Source organism: Sebastes fasciatus, chromosome 11 (genome assembly GCF_043250625.1).
Source record: "Sebastes fasciatus isolate fSebFas1 chromosome 11, fSebFas1.pri, whole genome shotgun sequence".
Taxonomy (NCBI): Eukaryota; Metazoa; Chordata; class Actinopteri; order Perciformes; family Sebastidae; genus Sebastes; species Sebastes fasciatus.
Genome location: NC_133805.1, coordinates 19095441 through 19116106, shown reverse-complemented (window position 1 = coordinate 19116106; position 20666 = coordinate 19095441). Strand labels below are relative to the sequence as shown.

General features: G+C 43.0%; 1 protein-coding gene across 3 annotated transcripts in view; it reads left to right on the top strand.

The window, feature by feature from the left end:
- The first annotated feature begins 2207 nt into the window (after nucleotides 1-2207).
- The window catches only part of bcl2b (BCL2 apoptosis regulator b), a 30995-nt gene continuing 12536 nt past the window's right edge, over nucleotides 2208-20666 (top strand). For all 3 annotated transcript variants that reach the window (XR_012595876.1, XR_012595875.1, XM_074651360.1), the window contains exon 1: nucleotides 2208-3368. Coding sequence is in view for 1 of the 3 variants with exons in the window: in XM_074651360.1 (XP_074507461.1) it covers nucleotides 2772-3368 (597 nt within the window). In the remaining 2 variants the exon portion in view is untranslated. The remainder of the gene's footprint in view (nucleotides 3369-20666) is intronic.

Sequence of the window (20666 nt, the reverse complement as noted above, 5' to 3'; positions counted from 1 at the left end):
GCACATTTTGGTAAGCAACTAAATGAAGGCTATCTCTGTTTATATTTTTTCGGGGTGAAGTTGTGTGGATTTCAATTTTTCGTGGTTTTAAACATGTAATGTTTATCTTATTTAATGGTGTAATCTTCAGATACTTAATATGAGTATTGAAAATGAGTCATATTTGTTTCATGCTTCTTTCTTTGCTTTTTACTTTGTTTTTCTGCCAAAAAACTTAAAGCTGAAGTAGGCGAGATTGAAGCAAATGTGATTAAAAAAAGTTATTTTTATAAAACGGTCGCTATATCGTGACAGTAGTACAATAAACAAGCAACCTGAAAAAAAATCATGTGCTTCTGTGTCCTCCGGTGCTCCTAACGGCATCTGCAATATTTCCCAGACCGGAGGAAAACAAGCAGTCAGAGCTGATCTGAGGTCTGCTGTCCATCTGCTGTCTATGAGAGCCAGCTGTCAATCACTCGCGAACTCCGACCAAACGGTCAAACTAGGCAGCGCTGATCAAATATGAATCAATATTCTGTTACGTTAATGCCTATTTCTCACCTCAAATGTTTTCAGAATCATCTTGTAGTGCACGGTTTAGCTGTAAAATGAGAAAGTTTGTCCACCGTTGTAAAATCTGTTGAAGGAACGCCAAGTCCCGGTCACATGACCGGAGCACAGCCAATAGGAACACTCTCTCTCTCTGAAATGACCTGTGATTGGTCAAAGTCTCCCGTCACGGGCTAGATTTTTTAAAGCCTGAAAACAGAGCCATGAGGAGGTGCAGAAGTCTAGTTATCTCTCAGAACACTTGAATTACAATATGCTGAAAGGTTATTATGGAAATTTTGCCCAATGATGCCAAAAATATACTGCCTACTGCCTCTTTAACACCTTCACCTTGTGTGCCATTGAAAGAAAATGTGGAAAGCGGAACGTTTCTTTTGTCTTATTTTCTTACATGATAAACTAAATAAACTCCTGTGAAGAAAAAACAAATCTAATTCCTCATCTTCATCCTTTAGTTTTTCAGCGTTGTGGCCTAAGATGTTGTCGTGTCTCATTTCAAATTGCTCTTGATGTCGTGCTTTGTCACGGACATGTTCCTTCTGTAATATGCTACTGTATATATGAATGAAGTCTCAGTTCAGTATGAGTGAGTTGGGTCTTTCAGAAGTTTAATGTTGGGGGTTGGCCCGTAAGTATTCTGTTTGAGGAGATTTTAATCTTCCATGAGGAAACTTTCCAGAGCAGAAACTCTCTCAGATTTACAGAACAAAAGGATTTTAGATGCTTTGTTTGTCCCATCAGAGAATAAAAAGACTTGCAGGACAGATAGATGAGATAGGGAATCAAAAGAACACTGAAACTGTTTACAGGTGCATCAATGTTGTACTGCAGGTTTGGATCTCCATCCACAAGGGGGTGGGTGGACCACATCAAAGCACAGTGGCATGGTCTTCTACTACTCCTCATGAATTAACCAGGATCCTCTTAAAAGAGCTTTTCCTTGCACGTGTTTTGGTAAGCAACTATATGAAAGCTATAACTCTGTTTATATTTTTTTCCTGGTGAAGTTGTGTGGATTTCAGAATTTCATGGTTTTAAACATGCAATCACAAGAGGGGAAAAAAGTCCAGAGTGCTTGGAAGTTCAAATCAGTGTGATGAAGGTGCTCTTTGGTGGGGTACACAAAGGTTCAAAAAAGGGGGGAGTCCAAGGCACTCTTCTGGCAAAAAATATAAAAAGCCTTTATTTAATTGGCTATTTCATGATGAAATGCTAAAAACAATGCTGGTACATGTTTCCCTTTTGTGAGTACACAGACAACTGATGATTGCAAACACCTGAGCAAGAGGCCAATAATAAACTCTCAGGTGACAAATGCAAAAATGGTCACTAGATGGCTCTACAGGATGTCAAGAAAGCAGAGAAAATAATGAAAAATAAAACATAAATATACAGATAACAAGACAGAAAACATGTAAATAAGTAATAATATATAACCATTTATGGCAACAGTACCAGACCACATGCATAAGAGCCACTACAAAAACGAATTAAAATCTATTTCTTCGTTTAGTCCTGGATATGTCGTGGCCCCCAAGAATTTGGGGCTACTAATGATTTTTTTTTAGTGCAGTTCTTCCTGTGCACTTGGAGTCTCCAAGCGCAGCCAAAGGAATGACTTTGCGTAGCTGACGTCAGGAATACCTCACCAGCAGCAGCTCAGGCGGTGGGAGGAGGAGGAGGAGGAGGAGGAGGATATGAGGAGCAATCGTGGAAGAGGAGTCAGTCCGACCTTGTCTGGCTCACGGTCCCGCGCCTGGTTGTGTGCGTAAAACGCTGCTAAAATAGTTGGCGTGCGTTTAAAGCGCGTTACAACTTCAGCCCCTCATTCATGTTTTTTTTGTATTCGCAACGCATCCACGTCTGTGTGTGTGCAGGAATAGATCAGCTACTACTCCACAACCTCTCTTCCGCATATTGGATTTCAATGCAAAGAGAAGGTCGCCAAAGGATTCAGGGGAAATGAAGACTGCTGCTGACATGGACTCTGTCTTTTTTACTTTTTAAACGTTTTCCTGCACAGTTTTTGATTTTAAAGGGGATATTTCTTCCAACTCACGAAGCGGTTGCATGCTCTCCTATGTGGCGTTGCATTGCATTTGAATACGAGTTTTTGGATAAGCTTGTATGTGCATTGTACTATTGTGCAAAAATTCGCTCATAATGCATTTAATTTAGTGCAACCCTCTGTATATATATAGAAAAGTGCCAAATCAAGTATGGCGAACGAGTGTAATCGCAACATTGTGGAAAAGTACATCTGCCATAAACTCTCTAAACGGGGCTATGCGTTTGGTTTTGATGATGTCCGGGATGAAGATGCTAATAACGGATCGATAGTTGTTCCTCCGCCGCCGACTCTGGTGCGTCGGTGCCGTGAAGCAAACAGCAGCAGCAGCAGCAGCACCGGGAGCACCGGGCCTGACAGCGACAACATCCTCCACCACCATCAACACCACCTCTGCAAACATCTCCCCACTCAGCCCGACCAAACCTCCACCGACATCCACAGAGTCCTCCGCGAAGCTGGAGACGAACTGGAGCGACTGTACCAGCCGGACTTCACGGAGATGTCTCGGCAGCTGTACCTCACCTCCACCACGGCGCAGAGGAGGTTCTCCGAGGTGATAGACGAGCTGTTCCGGGACGGAGTGAACTGGGGCCGGATTATCGCCTTCTTCGAGTTCGGTGGCACCGTGTGCGTGGAGTGCGCCTCCAAGGAGGAGATGAGCTCGCAGGTGGACAACATCGCAGAGTGGATGACGGAGTATTTAAACGGACCTCTGAACAGCTGGATACAAGATAACGGAGGATGGGTAGGTTCTCGTTCCGGTGTGTTAGTTGTGGTGCCAAAAAGTCCTCTTTTTTTTGCTCTGGTTAAGAGTGCAGTCTTTTAATCCAAATGATTATTCAGGATTATTTGAATGAATTAAAGACTTTTCAAACATAAAATAAATAAAAACAGATACAAAATAATAGCAAACAAAACAAGAGTAATAGTGTCCGAAAAGGAGTAGGTAGAAGTAAAATGTATATATCCCTATACTCCTTTCTCACTTCTCCTCCAATAACTCATATATCATAGAATGATAGAATGATAATATAATATAATATATAAACTATCCCAGATTGATTTACATCCCAAATTAAATATATGAACAGCATCCCACGTTTATTTACAACCCACAAATCCATTCGGAGTTGAAAAGTAGATATAAACCATCCCTTATCACAACACTTCCTCGCATGTTCCCACATTGGGTCATTTTGGTGGATTTTTTTTTCTTCTTTAAAGTGATTACAAAACAAGTGAAGACATGTACAGGGACATATATATATAAAAAGACCAAGATATATTATGCAGAGAAAGACAAATAACAAAGTACAAAAAAACAAAAAAACAAAACTAAGACAATACAAGGGGATAAAAGCAGGTTGAAGAATGTGTGTGTGTGTGTGTGTGTGTGTGTGCGCGCGTGTGCGTGTGCGTGTGTGAGTGTGTGTGTGATGTGGATAATGGGTGTGTTTGGCATTGAATGAGGCTAGATGGTCATATATGACATATATCTTCTCTTAAAGATATACAGACATGCTCTCAGTACTGAGGAAACTATATCCACATTATTTTTGGCTCAAACTGAGGCTATAAATCAATTTAATACCAGACTAGACTGGCATTGGAGCCTGTGAGCTTCAGCATAGACAGTTAGGAGTCTAACAGACACTGATGTTGATTTATGTAATCATTTGAAGATCGATCAATAAATTCAGCTATACTGTATAAATGTTTAATTGAGATTAAAAAGAAATGCATTCAGATATGACTCAATATGACACAATATCGAAACCAACATCTGTAGTTGATTAATACACATCTATTTCTCAAGACGTGCCTATTACGCACGACAGTGGCCTCTGATTGGATGTTGACGGTGGCTGTTAAACTGATTCGACCAATCACAGCGCGTGTTCTGTCACACCTCCCGACGCTCTACATAAGTCCCGCCCCCTGTCCACAGGAGAGCCACGCAGCTGTCATGGAGAGCAGAAGGGATAACCCAATGTGTATTCCAGGGGAATTGAAGCTTACAAAAAAACAGTATTTAATATATCACAATAGATATATAACTTTAAGACAATTTCAACATGTATCTGTATATACATATGAGAACTATTAGGACTTTAGGAACTTTAAACATGCATTATCTGCCTTTAAACATGCATTATCTGCCTTTAAACATGCACTATCTGCAACCGTCTTGGACTCTAACCACTGGCGCACTTTACACTTACTTTACACTATACATCCTATATACCACTTTATAGACTGCACATATTACATTTATTTATTGCACATACTACATTTATTTATTGACGGACTGCACACACTATGTTCACCCATTCACTCTGTATCTTTTATATCTCTATTTGTTGTTTTTATAATTGTTGTATACCTTTACCTCTCCTATGTTTCACTCTGTTTGCTGATGTTGCTGCTTTGACAACTGAATTTCCCTCCGGGGATTAATAAAGGTTCATTTTATCTTATCTTATCTTATCTTATATAAAGCTCTATGCTGCTTAGTGCTCCAGTGATGTGATGTGTTAGGTCATGGTTGTAGTAGGAAGGAGGAGAGGCCACCAGACACATGTCAGCAAACAGAAAACTATTGAATTAATGTGTTTAGGCCTCTGGGCATGGCTGGACTCAGCTATCAGGACAATTTTCTGCACATCTACATGACACATAAACTTCAGGTACTAACGAGGAGAGGCATCTACACTCCACCCCTTACCTTGCAATATACATTTTTTTCAACAATTCTCCTTTTCTGCAGCCAGTGAAGAGCCTCTTCTGTGCTCCTCACCAGCTATTAAACAAATCTGCACATGAATTAGCCTCTAGTTAGCAGAGGTGCCCTTAATGAGAGAGCATAACTTTTGTGCAGCTTGGTTATCTTAGCCGGAAGGTATCAGAATTGGGTGTCATCAATGATTCATATTGAACATTTCACCTCAAAGGGAAGGACCATTTAACATTCCCCTTGAGTCTGCCTTGCCCCTGGAGGTGGCAGGTTGTGCCACATTATCAAAGGCAGGCAACAGAGGGAGGGCCCTGCAGGAACGCAGCGTTAATCTGGCAGCCGCTGTGTTTAACATACAAGTCCTCTGTGCATCTAGGTTGGAACTCTTTTGTCTGCTTTTCTAGACCTGTGCCTTGAAGCGGGAGCAGGCTGGGCTGCCTGCTCCAGGTCTCTGGAGCCTGTGCCCACAGTACAATAATGTAGGTCATCATAGTCTGTGTTTTCCAGCTGGGCGGAGATGGCTGTGTCTCTGCTGCTCTGCATCCACCCGAGAGACAGAGAGTGCAGTCTTTTAATCCAAAGGATTATTCAGGATTATTTGAAAGCGCATGTTCCCACTTTGGGTCATTTTAGTGGATTTGAGCTCTCAGCACTGAGGAAACTATATCCACATTATGTTGGCTCAAACTAGGCTATAAATCAATTTAATACTTGACTAGACTGGCATGGAGCCTGTGAGCTTCAGCATAGACAGTTAGGAGTCTAACAGACACTGATGTTGGTTTATATAATCATTTGAATGCCTGTCAGGTAGGGGATTTCCTGAGGTGCGTGTGTTTCAGTTATTACCTGACATTTAATAACTGACACTGCAGACAGAGCTTTGTCTGTGCTCTAGATTGGGTTTATGAAATTCAGCTTCTCCTTTTGTTATTGACTTGTGTTTGAAATATAGTAAAGTCACTGCGCCATTCAGCATGTGCCAAAAAGGTTGTGTGTATCTTATATACCGAAGAGTCTGGGATGTTTCTTTGGCAACTAACAGTTTGTTGATTCTGTTCTGAAGTCGTTCTGAATTATGCATCCACACCCCCAAGAAACTGATATTTTCCTATCAGACATGTCCCCTGAGTGGTCTCAAGGCCGCAACGGTGCTAGCAGCGCTAGGCAACACTGCTGACCGAGCTAAAAGTGTTAACCGAGGGGAAACTGGAGGGTGGGTGCTACGCATCCGCGACGGTGCCGTCGGATGGGGCAACGTTATCAGCTGTAACCGCCGTATGAGCGCAGTGCAGAGCCGCGGCTCTGAGCTAGCCAGTGGGGCACACTCACATGCACAAACATGCACTAAAAGCATGCATGGCCAGCCCGACTTTGAAAACAAAGCAGATAGAAGCTCCGATTACAGCACACACACACACACAGAGAGAGAGTGACTTCATTCTCTGCTCAGGTAGACATTACTCTTCTATATCTTTACATTGCAAATAGTTGTTTGCTGCTATATTAATGCTCTGGGTATCATATAGAGAACCTTTAATTGTAGGACGTAAACACCTCCCAGTTGCTAAACCAAATTCCCAGAAAAACCGAGGGCATTGACCTCATTGTCATCAATAGCTGCCACTGTTTGGATGTAATCTGGAAACCAATCTGTTTCAGTGTGAAAGCTTTTTGTGATGACCCAAATGTGCTACATCTCGGACTTTGCTGAGGGCTTACATCCATGTTTGGGTCACACATTTTCGAGGTTACATATGGGTCAAATATATTTAGTTCATTTGATCCACCATCTGCCCGGGGATGGTGCTTCTGGCTATGTGAGACTATAACAAGTGTATTCTTTTTCTTAATTGAGTTTACACATCTTTGACCTAACAATGGAGACAGAATAAACATAGTTATATGTGAGTTTAGACAGGTCGTGTTTTATAGTCAGTTACACTGTCCATTGTGTTATTGTATGCAAGAGGTGAGTCTTGTGTTTTCCACCAGCCTTAAAACAAAGGTGGGGGCTAATCAACCTATTACTGACATTTTGACATGTGAGAGTGGTGTGGAAACAGCGTTCTATCAGCCACCCTCTGTTTCCTGTTGTTTTTGAGACAATTTGAGCCCAAAATAGGAGTGCCCACTAATCGTTGTTGAGTCTAGGCATCACCATCGGTGAGTCAAATACACCTTTAGTTAAACAAAACTATCTGCCCTTTAGATATAACAAAGCAGTTACTGTATTTGCACAAACCCAGCTGAGGGCGAAATAGCTGCCATTCTGCACTGATTACTTCCCACGCTCCGGGATGTAAAACACTGTCCTTTCATTGTCCTCGATACTCAGTTTTTTCTCCTCCTGTATAAATCCATCCTTTGTGGTGGCAGAAATTGCACTCGTCGGGGGACGATTGCGTTCAGGCTGCAGCCTCACCCACACGTGGTGCACCTGTGTTTATTTACAGGTCCTCTCAGTAAATACCGAGTGATTGAACAAAGTGACAGACTGTGTTCCACTTGTGAAATTACATGCTTGACCTCAGTCATTTGACTGAGGGGGCGGTGCAGAGCGAAATGCCAAAATGTGCTCCGAGAGAAAAACAGCAGTTTCACAACTTTGGAAGGCTAAATGAGAACAGCTTCAGATATGATGTTGAAATCAATTTCTTTTGGTCCAGACTGATATATTTAAACAACTATTGGATGGATCGCCATGAAATTATGTACAGACATTAATCCTACTTCATCTAGCGCCATCATCAGGTCTAAATGTTATGTCCAAATACCTGTAAAACTAATGATATCCTCTCAGCGTCAGTTGTAGGCTGTGTGTACTGCTGTTGTAGTCTGTTCGCACAAAAGGCGTATGAATGACACGATAATGTGCAAGACATTTAGCGTGCAATAAGACCTTTCTTACTTTTGGCGTATCATTTATACGCCATGTAGTCTATTGATTGCAATGTAAACAAATAAAAGGCGAGAAAGACCGCTTATGGCGGGAGGGGAAGTGGATGGGTCCAATAAACACTGGACTTTCAACCAGGAGACCGGTGTTTTGTAAGTGACGTTTGTCACGTGTGTTTTAGTGACATGTTTTCTGTACTTATGTTTCGTTGTTTCAGTATGTAATTTACTTAGTTTCGTACTTATTTGACGTCAAACCGTGACATTTTTCCTAAACCTAACTAAGTGGTTTTGTTGCCTAAACCTAAGTGAGTGGTTTTGTTGCCCAAACCTAACTGCGAACGCTACTGTAGTTTTGATTCAGGATTCAATAATTTGTTACCATGTCAATGAAGCATTGATTGGAATTTGTCTTGGTGTGTGCATGGACAAATTCCAATCAATGTTTCATTTACATGGTAATCATTATTGAATTTTGAATCAAAACTACAGTGACGTCCACAGTTTGGTTTAGGCAACAAAACCACTTTAGGAAAAACGTCATGGTTGAACCTAAAATAGGTCTGTTTTTTTGCTTGACGTACAAATGATACACAAAAAGCCAAAAATGCGTCATGACACATGGAACGCCCTTGTAATGTCGTGCTTTTTATACGCCTTCCCTTGAGATCGTGGTTGGCTGTTAAGCAAACGTTAGCATGCTAACACGCTACACTAAGATGGCGAACATGGTAAACTTGCCTGCTAAACATCAGCATGTTAGCATTGTCCTTGTGAGCATGTTACCATGCTGACATTAGCATTTAGCCCTGTATAGCTAGCATGACTGTAAATGTGTCTTCTTTTCATGTAGTAGACAAGACAAAGGAGTTAAATCACCTGAAACCCTTTTTTGCTGGAAGTCTCTAACAGCATGGATCAGGTGTCTGAGGAATGCTGCGATCCAGGTGGCCCATTTCTCTGTGTGTGTGTGTTTGTATGTGTGTGTGTGTGTGTGTGTGTGTGTGTGTGTGTGAGGAGAAGACAATGTAAGTTGGCTTGGGTTGGGTCCATCCTGTGGGGGATTCCCTGAGCACAATCTGCTAGTCGACGGGTGGGACCTGCATGTTGCTACGGTGTTGCGGGCATCTGGCTGCACCCCACTCCCCTCTTGTTGAGGCTGAGTGGATCTGGGACAGCGAGGAAGTCATTAATCTCCATATAGGTGACATGTCAGCAGAGTAGAGGGGGAATAAAAAACCCAAACAAACTCCCTCACAAAGGAGGCGCATGCAGCCACTTACAGGAAAGCAGAAAGAAATCCCAATGAGATCTCACTTACATCCAATTTGTGTCTCTGAGATGCAACTTCAATGTTAAACACAAGTCAATACTAACCGTGGCAACGTTCAGGAGGTGTTCAAGGCTATCTTTCCTATGGCTTTCAGCTGTTCTCCCAACAAAGAGAAAGCTACGTTTGAGGAGACATGCTTTTATAACATGATGAGCTCTATATGTCACGATTGATCCATCCGTTCTGAGCCAGAAATCTTCTCTTTTCACTCTGCGTGCTGTCACAGTCAGTTGTTTCCCTCTCCCATCTGTTAATTTGTAGTTGTTTATCAGTATGTCCTCACAAAATTAGGGAGCGAGACGAACTCCGCTTTGTTGTTTCTCGCAATCAGACAACGGAATAAACAATTACGCATGCAAATAGGATTTAGGGGTTTTAGGGGTAACATAATTTCACTGCTGGAGAAGAAAAAATGTCTGTAACTAAGGCAGAGTTTTGGACAACATTGTTATCTCTTGATGTGGATTCTCAGCTCTGTGTTGGAGACTGCACACCACAAAAGAGCTCAGTGTGGCAAGAAGCAAGCCAAGATTTTCCCCCATACTGTACCCCTTTTGCTGCGCAGGCCTCGGTCGCTCGCCATCTGCCACTGTGTTTACACCCATCAGCCCGGCAACTGTAATCTCAGAAACATTTCCTACAGACGCAGGCAGCTCTGGGCGGGAACTCTCTGAATTAGCCTAACATGAATACTTTCTTTCAGGAACAGGCCTTAAGTGATCTCAAGTCTCGCTGCTATCTGGGTCTCTGAGATGCACGAAGACCTTTGTTCCAAATATTCAGTCCTGTGTGTGGAAAGCAGGTTTAATAACCCTCTCTAGTCTAGGTTTAGTTTAGAATGACAATATTGTAGGGCTGCCCCCTCTTAGTCGTTTGGTCGAGTAATCAGTCGTTCTGGATCTTAGTCGATTACGATTTATTTAGTTGATTAGTCATTTTTAATGGGTTTTTTCATGCGGAATGACTTATTTCCAAGAAACTTATGAGCACATCTCTGGTAAACACAAGATTTAAAATGGTGTTTTCGTGTGATTCTTTTTGGAGAAACTCAATTTTACAGATCTGTCGAATTAAATCAACAAATCAGTTATGCGACAAAATTGTTTGAGTGTTAGTTGACTAAGAATTTCTTTGTTCGAGGACAGCCCTACAATAAAGTGACTACTTTGGTCAGTTTTTACTCTGAGATCACTTCTATCTGAATCACTGCCTAAATGAAACTAGTGGTTGACTGTTCGGTACCTATAATGACATAAATTGCTTTCCATCTTAAAAGATGCTAAATGTGAGATTGGGAGCATTTCTACTGCCTTCGCACAGCTCTCAACATGGGGACAGCTGATCCGGCAGCTCGCAGCTAAATTATATTTTAACACGTGATGTTGCCAGACATTTTTTGAGTACGTTGAGTATGTTTCCATGACATGTTCACAAAAGAAAAAAATGATAGATTTTAGACCTTTTTGTTGCCATTTTCACCAAAAACCTAGTATATTTTCATTACAGCAATGCCTGCTTTGCCTTGTCAGCCTACAGCGTTTCACTACATAGAATAACAAACATAAGGTTTTGTTGCAGCTGGATACGGTGCAATGAATAATTCAGCTATTTATTCAAAATTTCAACTGCAATCTTTTATTTTTCTGACAGTAAAATCAAGTCGATCTTCAAACTGCAGACACGTTGTCAGTCTTAATTATAGAAAAGGCTGGGATCATGAAGGCACACTGTCTCTCTAAAAACTAGAATTCACCCAAAACAAAGGATTTTTATGATGCTGCTGAGTGGAACGTAAGGTCAGACATCGAGTTTGATCTCTTTTCAGCTTGACATGACGCTTGTTGCTTTTATGTTATGTTTACGCCATCTTTACCATTCCACACATGCCGAGCATTTCATGAACACGCCAGAAATGTGCACCTTTGTTGTGAATGGAAATCACTTTAACAAGACGGTTAGCACAGAAATACAGTTTACCGTTTCTGGAATATAACTCTGGTGCTTTTGTGAGTGCTGTGCCACGACCTCACTTCTCCCCAGAGACCCTCCTCCCTGTCCTGTGTGCTTATTTCTGGGCCTCCTCAGGAGACGCGGAGGAATGTCTGCTGGGGAGCAGCGACTGTGAATAAATAATGGAGACGACCTGGGTGTTTCTTTCCTGAGTGGCCGCTGAAGGGTGTGTGCGATTTTGTTGTTGGACAATCATGTCAGCTGAGCTCGCTTCATTCAGGAACAACTGTAGGCGGTTTGTGTGCTGACGTGTACGGTTTACTTATGTGTTTATTTTGTCTCTTGCAAACTCTCTTTATGTAGGCCTCTGGGCCCATGCGAGCCTACAGATTGGTATTTGTGAATTCAGCCATATGATTGTGTTTCCTTTTTATCGTTTTGCTCAAATCAGTAATCACCTCAACCTGCTGTTTTCCTGTTTCATGAGGGACACGTGCCTGAGCTGTTTAAAAGCACCACTATCCCAGTCAGAACACACACTGATGAATAATATATGGAGCAGATAAACTTGGACACTAAATGGATGTCCCTCAAGTAGAACCCCAAAGGCTGTCTGTGCTCCAGTCGAGAGATTACCTCTTATTTTTCCCTTCTTTTTTCTCATCCTCTTTCTCCCTCTATCTGTCTCTTATCCCACCACCATACTCATTTACACACACACACACGCACACACGCGTGCCAAATCCCTCCATAAACAACACACTAATACCCTGAGACCTGGCTTTCAGTGTCAGGTAACGCTCCAGATTCCTGAAAAATGCAGGGACATGTGAGAGGCCTCTAAATATAGAAGCGTTACCACCACTGCATGAATCCCTGCCCCGTTTGCTTCTGTTCTATCGTTGCGTTCACATCACAAACTCGCCCGCCAATCTGCATGGAAAAAAAAAAAGGTCCCAATGAACCACTTCAGATGGCAGATGAAAGAGTTTTCCACCTTTCCTGTCATGGTGGGAGCTGGATAAAGAGGGGCCTACAGAGACGCTAGTTGACTTTGCCACTGGGCACACCCTTGCAAGCTGCGCAGCATATCAATATAGGGCAAGGTTAAATGGTTCCTCCCATTGTCTAGCTACTGTAGATATTTTTGGGACAAGCCCCCAAAAGGGTTTTAAAAGAGATTTGATCTTCTCAATTAATTTCGAGTGCAACAAAAGCCGCTGCTGATTGAAATGCAGCTGGGAGTGTCTCATAAATTACCTCCTTGTTCACAAAGACAGAGCCTGTTGCATGCATAGCATAACCTAAATAGATGTTAAAGGGTCAGTTCATCCATATCACAAAAACGTGTCCCCCATTGACAGTTTTCACTTTCCCTCCCAATTTAAAATGTAAACACAGAGGTTTGTGTGTCTGGCCTCTCTGGTCGAGCTTTCGCGGCGAGGCTGCAGGTCTCCACCTGCCAACAGGGGTAAAAGGGAAAATGTGTTTTTTTGTGATTTGGGTGAATCGGCCCTTTAACATTTATAGAGTTAATATACGCACACAAGCTGGCAAACACAGAAGCGGATGTGCTGGTGCAAATCAATTATTTGCTGTCCATAAAATGGCTGAGTACACACTCACACGCATATGCATACACACATATACCGTGGCACATTGGCGTGTACACACAGAAGCGGATGTGGTAGTGTGAATCAATAATGCTGTGTTGTCACAGTGACATGTGAGCCATGGCAGGGAGCAGATGGCCCCGGGGTGCCTTGCTTCCTGTTAGCCGTGCCATTCAGTCTCCACACACACACAGACACACAGACACACACACACACAGACCACTACCATCTCCGCTGGGATTTCCCAGTGCAACTAGCCACAGCACTGGCCATTAACAAACAGCATGCCATTATTGGCTCCTCTCTGAAATGCGTACATGCCCTCCAAAAAAAAAATGACAACAGCCAGATGATGGTAAATAGATTTCTCTGCCTCGTCCGTGGAGGTCTGGGGTAAACAATTCTCTGCACCCCCTTCCCCAATGTGATATTTGGCAGCAGAGCAAATAGCCCTCAGGAAATCTGATCCATTTCAGTGGACGCTGAGTGAGGTCAGCCGTCGCTCAGGTATCACTTTGACTACGTGGTATTGAGTGAGCATTTCCGATGGTTTGTGTTGGTATCTCTGAGCAAAGACTCAATTAACGCAGTGGCTGTAAACATCAGGTTGTGTATGAAGGTGATTTATTGAAATTCATGTTGTAGGAAAAACTGTCTCTGTGGAAAGACCTTGGCGAGATGTTTTAACACTTTTATGCTGACGGCTTTCAGTCGGTGTGTGTGTGTTTGACTCCTGGTAAAGCTCACACAGCACCACCCTGTTGGCAGTCACCTTTGATGGCGACTGATTAGGTTTGAAGTGCACAGAAAAATGATTCGTCCCTGACGTTTGGAAGATAAAAGCTTTGCCAAGGGAACGCCGCTGCTGCTACCTAGTGTTTCAGGGCAGCGATCAGCGTTCATGAAACTCCTCGCCATCCCGAACTCTTGATGTCCTCCCAAACCTACAACCAAATCCTGTCAGCGTGCTGCGGTGAACAGACATTTTGTTACTGTCACAGATAACCCCTGCTGTTTTCAGAGGACGACTACTGCATGCTCCCTCTGACAGGGATATCTCGCAGGCAGGGGCTTACCCAGCATCGCCACGGTGTTATATTACATCAATTTCACTGGGTCTACTCTGAAGGTGTGCTGCCTTTAATTGGTTGTTGGGCTGTCATTACAACTTCAAATAATGACAGATACTTCAAAGAAAAACAGGGAGGATTGGAAACAGGAGAAACGACAGTGATTCCTTTTCTTCTCAGGTATTTTGTTTAGCATTTTTTGGTATTTTCTTTGACAATACAGTTATGCTTTATGCCTGTATGTTCTAAGGATGCAGTCTTCTTGTGACTTATGTCAGAGCAAATTTTTTATGATGCCTGGATTCAGTTATGTCAGGCGCCATTTCACTTCGTAGAGGAGTGTTAACTGTGACATGTCTAGACGAGCAAATCTAACCACCAGACGTTTAATCAACTCTGCAAATTGACCTATAAATTGCTTCATTTATCTTTCACAGTTTGTGGTGAACGAGCTGTAAAAAAGAAAGAAGAGCCCAAAATAAGTATGCATTTTCTCTTGTCTATGCTATATATATGTAAAAAGACCTTTGATTATCAGCTAGCTTTGCAAACTCGTTTTCTGATTGCACCAGATCTATCATGACAGGTAGACCTTCAATGTTTCCAGATTTGAATTAGTCCACATTCCTGCACTCCAGCGAGGACAGCGGGTTAAAAAATATTCCTGGATGAAATGACTGCACTTCACAAGGTGTCTTTGATCAGGAGGTGAGGCTAACCGGGTTGAGGAGGAGGAGGAGGAGAGATAGAAGGGCAAGCAAGTAGAGGAGGCTTCTATAAACAGTCCGGTCCTTCTTACTGCCACATGTGCTGCAGACAGGTCGAGCCTGCTGAGGTAATTGCTGTGGATGGTTGGGAAAGTACGATCAGGCCACCAGGGTTGAAAGACCAAAGCAAAACGGAGCCAGCAGAGTGAACAGCTTTGATTTAAGTGGAGTTCATGGCTGTTAAGAGAGAGTTGCAGAAGTAGGAGTAGATTAGCTCACTCCATAGAAATTTATAGAGCAAACTTGGATAAAGTTGCCTGTTAAAGTCATCTGACTCAACAATCATCTGATTCTCAGCTGATCCATCTGCTGACTTAGAAAGTAGAGGAGTGTGCTCGTGAAACACCCACAGGGGCATTACATAGCACACAAATACAAATGAAACAGAACCTTTTCAACAGCCACAGCTCAATATACAGTATGTTTCCTATATGATTTAAAGGGGGCATAGCATTGTCAGGTTCATACTTGTATTTGGGGTTTCTATTAGAACATATTTACAGGCTTTAATGTTCAAAAACATTATGTTTCTCATACTGTCTGTCTCTGAATATACCTGTGTTCACCCTCTGTCTGAAACGCTCTGTTTTAGCGCCTGTCTCTTTAAGACCCCCTCCTGAAAAAGCCTAGTCTGCTCTGATTGGCTTGGGAGAAAAATATGATGTGCCTTTGCAAAAGTAGTTGGTCGTGTCTAGGAGATAATTTGCAAATTGAGAAAACTTGCAAAAAATCTCGCAAGACTCGCTGCCCGACGACCTATCCTAACCCTAACCATTCAAGATCAATGCCTGCAGGTTACCTTCTGGACACGAGCAAAGTAGTTCTCAAGCTGTGGGCGGTGACATAAGAAGGGGAACCAAATCTGAATGGCATGTTGAATCACTCCAGATACTCAAATGTATGCGCACAAGCACTGAAAAAGTGAGTTTTTCATAATAAGTCCCCTTTAAAGTCTCAGTTTGAGGCAGTACAGTCTAATATTCACTGCACAGCGGCATCAATGCTACTCAGGCAGTCACTGAATACCACTAATGACATTTTCCATGGATTATTCCATAGAGAATATACCAAAAACCCTCCTCTATTATGACACGGATGTGTGCCTTATTAGCTTTCCACACATTTTCACACCAGACCTTCAATGTCACAATAGGCAACTTGTTATCATTCATCAGGTAGGCTGCGCTTGTTTCCCTTTGGTCTCTGCATACAAGACAGGGAAGGTCATACCGCTCCGAGTGAGCCAACCCGCTCCAGATAGTTCAAACAATCGGCCGTTTTGAAAGCATGCTGCTCAACATGGCTGTCTCCAAGGTCCCTGTGAGTCACATTGAACTCCGACCAAAGAAAGGATAAAAGACCAGGAACAGAAGTAGTGTCCGTCCCGGCTCTTAGCTGCTTGAATAGGCTTTAATTGCATTCATCTATCTCTAAAAAGGATTTAAATGTAGTTATTTTATTACATAATGCAAGTGTGCGGTGTAGCCGTGGTCCTCACAGTCGACTTGGTTATCTCAAGGTTCATTCCTTCTCATATCAGGCCTCTCCGGGCACACACAGTGCAGTTGTTTGTTTCCACACATCAATGCATTCCACTCATTCCTCTCCCCCTGGATGAAAATCAGCTGGTTGCCTCAGAGAGGTCGTTGAACTTTTCCCCAGTATTCCCAGCCTGACAAGGGAAAGGGGGGAGGAAAACGTTTTCTCAGCCGGGAGGGCGTCAGGGTTTATTCCGAGATTGCAGTTAAACATAACATAGGCTGTGGATATACAGTATGCTTAGATTTTTCAGTCGGAAGTTAAATTGTGCAAGAATCATTATTGCTTCCCTGTTTAGAGATTACGTCATGCTCCATGCAGGATGGAGAAGTCTTGTCACGCATTGCACAATTTCAGCCCTCAAACTGTGGGGAAGCTGCTTTCCTTCCCATATTGAGTTTCGTTTTGTCTTCTAACATCATACCTTCGTCCCTGATGCAAATATGACAGCAGTAGACAGCCCTTACTGACGGGGAACTGAATCCATCATCTATGCTCTCTTCAAAGCCACCAGACTCCATTGACAAAAACAGTTATTTTACCTCGCAGAACACAGAAGTTGCTGGTCTACCGCCAACACGTTCCCACTACCAACTCGTACACTACTTCAGCTTGGTCAGTGGCATCACGCTTCCAACTATGATGCTCTATTTAGTCCCTCTAGTGTCAGTTTCCGCTTGTTACATGCATACTCTGCCTTTTCTAAATAAACAGTCAAGAGGTTGTTTGTTCATGTTGCCAGGCCTGTTAATCAAATCTGACCAATCCACACCCACACAGTCCTCATGAAGCACATTAGCTTAGAAGATCTGACAGTAAGCTCTCAGGGGCTTTAAGTAGAAGTACGTACCAGTAAGTATTATAAGTATTAGCAAACTGTACTTAAATTAAAAAAATAAGAGAAGTCATCATGCAGAAAAAATGGTCTGTGTAACTGATATATTATATATTACATTATTAGATTGTTAATACTGACTTAACTACTTTATTTACAGCATGGTAGTTTAGTCCAACGGTTCCCAACCTAGGGCTCGGGCCCCTCCAAAAGGTCACAAGCTAAATCTGGAGGGGTCATCAGATGATGGGAGAGGAAAGAAGAAAGTTCTGTTACACAAATTTGTATACATTTTTGGGACTTTTCTCTTATCTTTGGTGTTTTTTAGTCCAAATCTTAAACTGAAAAGTAACAACAGCTGTCACATAAATGTACTGGAGTACAGTACCTTAAAACAGTACATCAATGCAGTACTTGAGTAAATGTTCTTTCCACCACTGGCACTAGATGTCTTCACTTTGACTTTGTGGAAAACTTTCATTGTGGTTCGGCTCCTCACTTCAAAGGTGTTCCTGAGGGAGCTGCACCTCAAACAGACGATTGTTTTCTCCGACATTATCGGACATCTGAGCTCCTCTATCTGCTCTGCTCCGCTCACAGCGTGCCCCGTCCCAGACTGTGGCCTCTCTCATTTACATGGCTTACACGGAGAACACTACCTGACCCTGAAACTTAGCCTCGTGTACTCCAATCACGTAAACCGCTCCAATATCTTGTTGCCAAAACTGACAAGCTTTCATTTAGCTGCCCGACTTTACAAGACGTCTCCTGTATGGAGGAGACTGAGAGGCACCGGGCGTCTAGCTTTGATGTTCAAATACTTTCTCCTTCGCCGACGTGTTTAATTCTCCATTAGACGATATTACCCTCGATTTGTTTGGCACTGCTTCCTTAATTACAGAGGTAACTTGGGATTTCATCAAAGGAAAAAAACTTTCTCGCTTTTTGCGAAGATAAAACGTGCCCATTTGTTACAGTTTGCTCTTTCTTGGACTTGGAGCTATAAGATTTAGGAGTCGGTTAATGGTTCAAAACAAATACAAATCTCTTAGCTACAGCGTCTAACCAACTGTAGCTCTCCGCTGCTGCTCCCCCTCCCTTTTTCCACGGTATTAGTATGACTACATGTTTGGCTTGCCTCTAGTCTTTCCCTAGTTACCAGCACAGAGTGTGTGATTTAACCATACTTGGCTCTACCACAGAGAAGCCATAGTCTCAAACCAGACGGTGATGTCATCCCCGCAGCATCTGGCACAGGAAGTGACTTAACACTAAGTGAACTGTCAAGCTCTTTTACAAAGACTTACTCAGTCACGGCTGCCTGAAAAGCACCTTTTCCAACATTGCGATTATGTCATTCTGTTACATCAGGGCTCCAGGAAGCCACAACAACGGAAAAGTTGAATGCATCATCACAAGAAAACCAAATGACTTCATTTCTTGGGCAAGTTCGAGACAATCAGCCACCACATGCGCTGCACACCAAGCGTGCTGCAGATGGTGTTCCCACACGTCCCATTCATTACGCCATATACAGTAGTCGTTTCTGGCTCACATCAGTCGGGCTATTTTCAGCTCCGCTGCATTTGAGACGGCGGTTGTGTGGTCTCGAGGTCTTCAGGGGTCAGTGGATATGACTTTTAAGGGCTTGAAGCAGTGTGCCGCCCATGTCACAGGAAATGAGCCTCTCCCATGGGCTCTGTTTGTCACAGGAGAAGCAACAGGCCACCTGGGAATCTGCTGGTTCCCACGGTCGCTATCTGAGGCTTTTATCCGAACCAATCAGGCAGAGCGGCTCAGCTATGGGGGGGCCTCCCACGCTCCCTTGTTTTGCCAAAAATAAAATGGTTCCTGCACACAGCAATCCGAAGCTGATTTAAAGCTGATAGAGCAGTCTGAAATGTGAAAGTTTTACCTCTGTGTTTAATCATTAACCCAAACTGCAGTTAATGGCATTGCTTTTTTTTTGTCCGCTGAGTGTTTCCGCATGTTTTAAATGCCACAGATACTACTTTAATTTACCAAGTGGCTTTTTATACTTTATACTTGCATTCTTGTGTGCAAAATTGGAACAAAACATCAACCACGGAGGTCGAGAGTTTCACACAATTACCTCAGAAAAAGCACCACAGTTTTTTTGGCTTTCATTTCGCTTACATGGATTACCACGTCACTGGAACAGCCGATGTACTGTGTGCAAAGCTTCCTTGGAGAAAACACAGAGCCATTAGACATCCAAGTGGCAGACATCCTGCCTTTACTGGAAAGCCACTCAAGCCAGGTTTAATGCACTCCAAACACACTAGCCTCCACAAGTGTTGATGATGACTCAGCGCAGCCCTTTTCCACTCTCTCCTCTGCTCTCGCGCGCGTCATCGGTGGCCTTTTAAATGGGCCGAGCAGCGGAGATGGGAGTTGTTTTATTAGATCGGGCAGCCCTGAACCAGGAGCTCACATGAAGCCTGATATTTATAGCAGCACAGAAGTCTTGCAGCTTCGACTGACTCTTGTCACTTCCTCCTGCGCTGAGGGGCCGGATGGGCTCAGCGCAGACATCCTCAGACAAGGCAGACATCCCCTTTCAGCTTCATTGTATCTATTTGAGGAAGCCATTGTGCCACGTTTTGGCAACTGTGAAGGATTTCGGATCGATTGTTCATGTTGGAAAAAAAGGCTTCAAGGTCAAAATCACAGGGCTGTCTTGTTTTAAAGAGGTCGATTTTATATTGTGAGAGAAAAAGGATCGTCTCTCTGCTCTGCATGCACAAGTGACTGATTGTAAGTGATACACTCTGAGCCTCAGTAAAGCGTTCAGACGTGCAGATAAACCAGGGGTGCAGGAGTGAGAGCAAACACAGTCTGCATCCATCCACTTGCCCTCACCTCTCTGAGCCTGCAAGGTCACACAGCCCTTCATTTCATGTTGGATCAAAGCAGCTAAATAAAAATCAATGGGCTCAACAGGAATAAAGGGCCTGCAAGGATCATATAACTGCTCAGTCGAGGTTAAGTAAATATATCAGAAATGTTTGTCTGATCTTCTGCTCTCCAAAAAATGAGACGCTGCTGCACAAATTGGACGCTTTGACTCCAGTGGTCCTCTTCCTGCTCCTCCTTGATGGGATGAAAACAAGTTTACTGAAGCGTTATTCATCTCCAAAGAAACCAAAGTCTCATGTGTAAAGTTACAGTCTTCATTTATCTGGCTGGTTTAGACAATGAATAATGGAGACAATAAAAAAATGCAGGGTGTCATGAGGAGTGTGGGTGATTTACTGGCGATCACGTTTCATGTTCCAGTAGA